A 3,690-nucleotide genomic window follows, 5' to 3' on the forward strand; every position below is an offset into this window, starting at 1 on the left:
GGCTCGGGAGCTGCGTCGGAGATTCAAACCGCGTGCGTCGTGTTATGCGTACAACACAGCGTCCAGTGCACTGGTCTTCTCGGCCGCTCCTGCTCGTGTAAGATGACATAAAACGCATCCAGCTGATGCTCTGACTGGCTTCTGATAGGGCGACTGGGCGGCGTCTGGGCATCTGCGACACGCAATACTTTTTTCAAGTCGCGCGATTCGGCAAGGCGCGAAATATTTTTGAAACGACACGTTGTCCTGGCCCCTCGACGGTCGCCACGCACTGACGACAGACGCGAGCGATAAACAAGGAATCCTTCCAAGCTTCCGCGCCGTCCGTTGCCACTCGTCTTGGGTGCAGAACAACGAACGGAGACAGTACGCACCTCCTCTTGCTCGATGGCCGCCCATCGCGGTCGGTCGGTCGGTCGGGGAAGTTTCTTCCAGCTGCTTGTAGTAAACACTTGGCGCTCGAACGAATCGGCAGCCACTCGTGTGTTTGCGATCGATATGAGCCACAGTGGTGTAGTAGATACCGCCCTTGTTGCGTGAACGGGCTTTTTTGGATATGTTGGTACTCGCCTTGTAGAAAGGCGCTCGTCGAGGCAACAGATTCAACAAACGCGGCGGGTGATCACGCGGGTTGTTTGCTGTCGCAAGTTACCATGTAGCGTGCGCGAGGTGCTCTTCTACCAACTACCGTAGGTCGATGGATGCAGCTTGGAGGGCGACCCATGATCACTGCAGCGTAGACACGGTGGCACCCTGTTTGCGTCTACGGTGACCACGTGTGTAGAGCTGGATCTTACTCGAATGATGAGTACAACAGCACCAAGGACTATTAACCCCGCCCGAGATGGTTCGTCGCGGTCGCCACCGTGTTTGTACAGCGCCATGGAAGGGCTACGTGTGCAGAATGGCCGCGTGCACCTAGTCGAACGCCAACACAGAACGTTTTCAAAGCGCTGCATGGCGGACGCCCGGAATGTGGTCGGCACTGAATCTACATGTACGTGGTCCTCGAGGTCTTTCGAATCAAATGTGCAGACACCACGTCGCCACCTTGCCACGGAAGCATCTTGCCAACACGACACGAGGGTGTATCACTACCACACCTCGCCTTAACTGGCACGGAGTTCTTGGTGGAGTAGAGGTGCCAAGTGTCCGAGTCTCACGAGCTGTTGTCCTGAATCGATCCGTATCCGGATAAAGATTAAGGCCATCGAAGATGCGGTCGCAGTATCTCGTGCATTAGTACCGGTACCGGTAGTCCACCGGCATGGCGACCTGGAAGAGCCAAAGCTTCCCCGCCAATGGAACAACGTGGAAACGCCTCGAAGCCGCGTCAAGGCGGCCCTTGACGCGCACCATTCATCCATTCCTATTACACTGTAGCGAGGCGACCATTGGAGTGGCCTCTAAGGGGAGCATCCGCCTCGCTGATAATACGTGAGTTTTGAATTTGCCTGCCTACGAGCTCGAGAAAGGAGCTTAACAACGAGCTTCTCGAGTCGCATGTACACGCCAGTGCTACGACATCACAACCACGTGGGTGTCGTTAGCGCCGCTGCGTCGCCGTCTTTCGATGCGTCTTCCGCCAGCGCTCGTGGGTTTTCTCTAATATGACAAGCCTGCGGCCTCGAAAGTCTAGCACACGTCGACTCTGGCCCATCGTACGGACATGCGTCTGGTTCAAGCGGCTGTGAAACGGTGCAATCACTTTCGACGAGTTTGCAGGCGCTGACATTTGGCATGCGTACTACTAGTAGTACTAAACAAGCAGTGGACAACAAAGAGTGGTTTGCGAAATCTTGTTTACCCGGTCGCAACACAATAGTTCCACCACTCAAGCTACGTTGCCGGCGTGGTTAAAGTGTCGTAGCGCATAAATAGCATTGGGTAAAGAGGTAGTCGCGATACGCTCAGCTTCCAAGCCATTAAAAACACGGTCGCCGACCTCGAAGAACATCTACCAAGACTTTTTCCAGCGTTGCAGCCAACCCGCTGTTGGATCCGACTGCTCGCGACCACTCTCGTTCGATGCTTCCAGCTCATCCCGCCTGCCGATCATGACGTGTGCCCAACCAGTGCCCCCCATGGCTCGTCAAGTTCGGACCACGTGTCGTCCTCGCGGCGACTATGGACGTCAGACTGACCGGCTTCCGACAGCGAACGCGCTTTGACTGGCGTGTCCTTCCAGTGCAACACCTTGGCGTCCCAGCGACCTTCTACGAGCACCCGGGCCGAACGGCCTCATTTGTACCTCTAAGGCAGCCAGCCCACGTCCTTCCGCGATACGGTGACTTCGTGTACCGGGTCGCTTGAAGGCCGTGGACGTCCGAGCCAGCTTGCACGTTCTCGGCCACGATGCTAGACACTGCCTTCTCTGCGATGCGCAAGCCCGAGAAACGTACGACCATCTTTTGGTGCGGTGCCCATACGTCCGAGCGATCTGGTGCGCTTTTGCACCGATGCGGGGCATTTTGCAGATGCAACTCCCGTCGTCGGTCGCTAGCCTTCTCTACGACGACGTCGCCGCACCGTACTCGGCCCACAAGTCCTCCATTCGTGCCCTCTGGCCGATCTTACGCGCTTGCGTCTGGTATTTTCTTTGGCTCGAACGCAACAACCGTGTCTTCCGCACGACGCTGACGCAACTTCCCGCTGGCGCGCTCGCGATCCGGGCAGCTACCATCGCACGACTGCACGTCCGCCACTTGGCTCGCTGCCCTGTAGTGCCATCTCTTGACGCGTCGCTGGTCGCTCCCCGCGACGACCCTTGGTGTGCCCGTTACCTGGTCCCTCGCATAGTTCCGAATCACGACCACTAACGCTCCTTGCTGACGCACCGGCCAAGCCTCACGAGAGCATTAGGAAGTCCACCATATCTTTACAATTGCATGTAATAACTCAGTTCAACAACAACAGGTAGTCGCTATTGCGATTCCATTGGCCGTTCATAGATCTTTCAAACTATGTGGTAAGCGCGACCTAAAGAGCTGCTTCCGTTCACGAGATAGCTTGGCGCCGTCGCTGGCAAGACTAAATTTTTAGGCCCTCTCATCGATGGTGACCGTGTACGCGTTGCTGCGCAGATTTGTGCCGAAGTCGAATTTCATGTGCTTGAACATAGTTCTCAGTCCGTCCCCACGGGCGGCCTTTTCCAACTCCGTGTTCCTTGCGCCATCCTTCTCACACCCAAACGCGTGCGACTGACGTTGTAGCGCAAAGATGCTTCTGCACCGTCAGCCTAAGAACTATGGTGTAGGTCGCTCGCAACCTGGATAATGTTGGAAGGTATATATTACAATAAGAATAAGTTGTGGGCGCCTCTAAAAGAGGGCAAAGAGGATCGCACACTCGTCCTCGGTCAGCGCTGTCGAGTCGGCGGCCACGTTCAGCGGTGCCCATGCGTCGTCCAAGAGGGTACTGAGAAACTGGAGGTCCAAGACATTGGTGGTCAGCGGCGGCGACTGCAGCAGCGCGGCCTTTTGCGCGGCCCGGAGCAGCTTGCGCTTCTTGGCGTGGGTTTTTTGGACCTCGTTGGCCTTGTCGCGGTGGTAGTCGCAGAGCATGTGGAGGTCGCCGTTCTTCTTGGTCGTGCGCGGGTTATAGCACGCCTTGTACGTGTACTTGCACAGCATTGGGTTGTTGTTGTGCTTTGGCGAGATCATGTTTGTGTGCTAGTTGGGAGGAGAAAAG

At 56.3% G+C, this 3,690-nt stretch overlaps 1 protein-coding gene across 1 annotated transcript; it reads right to left on the reverse strand.

The window, feature by feature from the left end:
• Positions 1-3,320: 3,320 nt before the first annotated feature.
• Positions 3,321-3,662, reverse strand: SPRG_15435 (hypothetical protein; the record flags this gene model as incomplete). The annotated part of the gene is made up of 1 exon (XM_012355254.1): positions 3,321-3,662. The coding sequence occupies one exon, from the start codon at positions 3,660-3,662 to the stop codon at positions 3,321-3,323; it is 342 nt and encodes a 113-aa protein (XP_012210644.1).
• Between the last annotated feature and the right edge of the window lie 28 nt (positions 3,663-3,690).

Source organism: Saprolegnia parasitica (assembly GCF_000151545.1).
Source record: "Saprolegnia parasitica CBS 223.65 unplaced genomic scaffold supercont2.222, whole genome shotgun sequence".
Taxonomy (NCBI): Eukaryota; Oomycota; class Saprolegniomycetes; order Saprolegniales; family Saprolegniaceae; genus Saprolegnia; species Saprolegnia parasitica.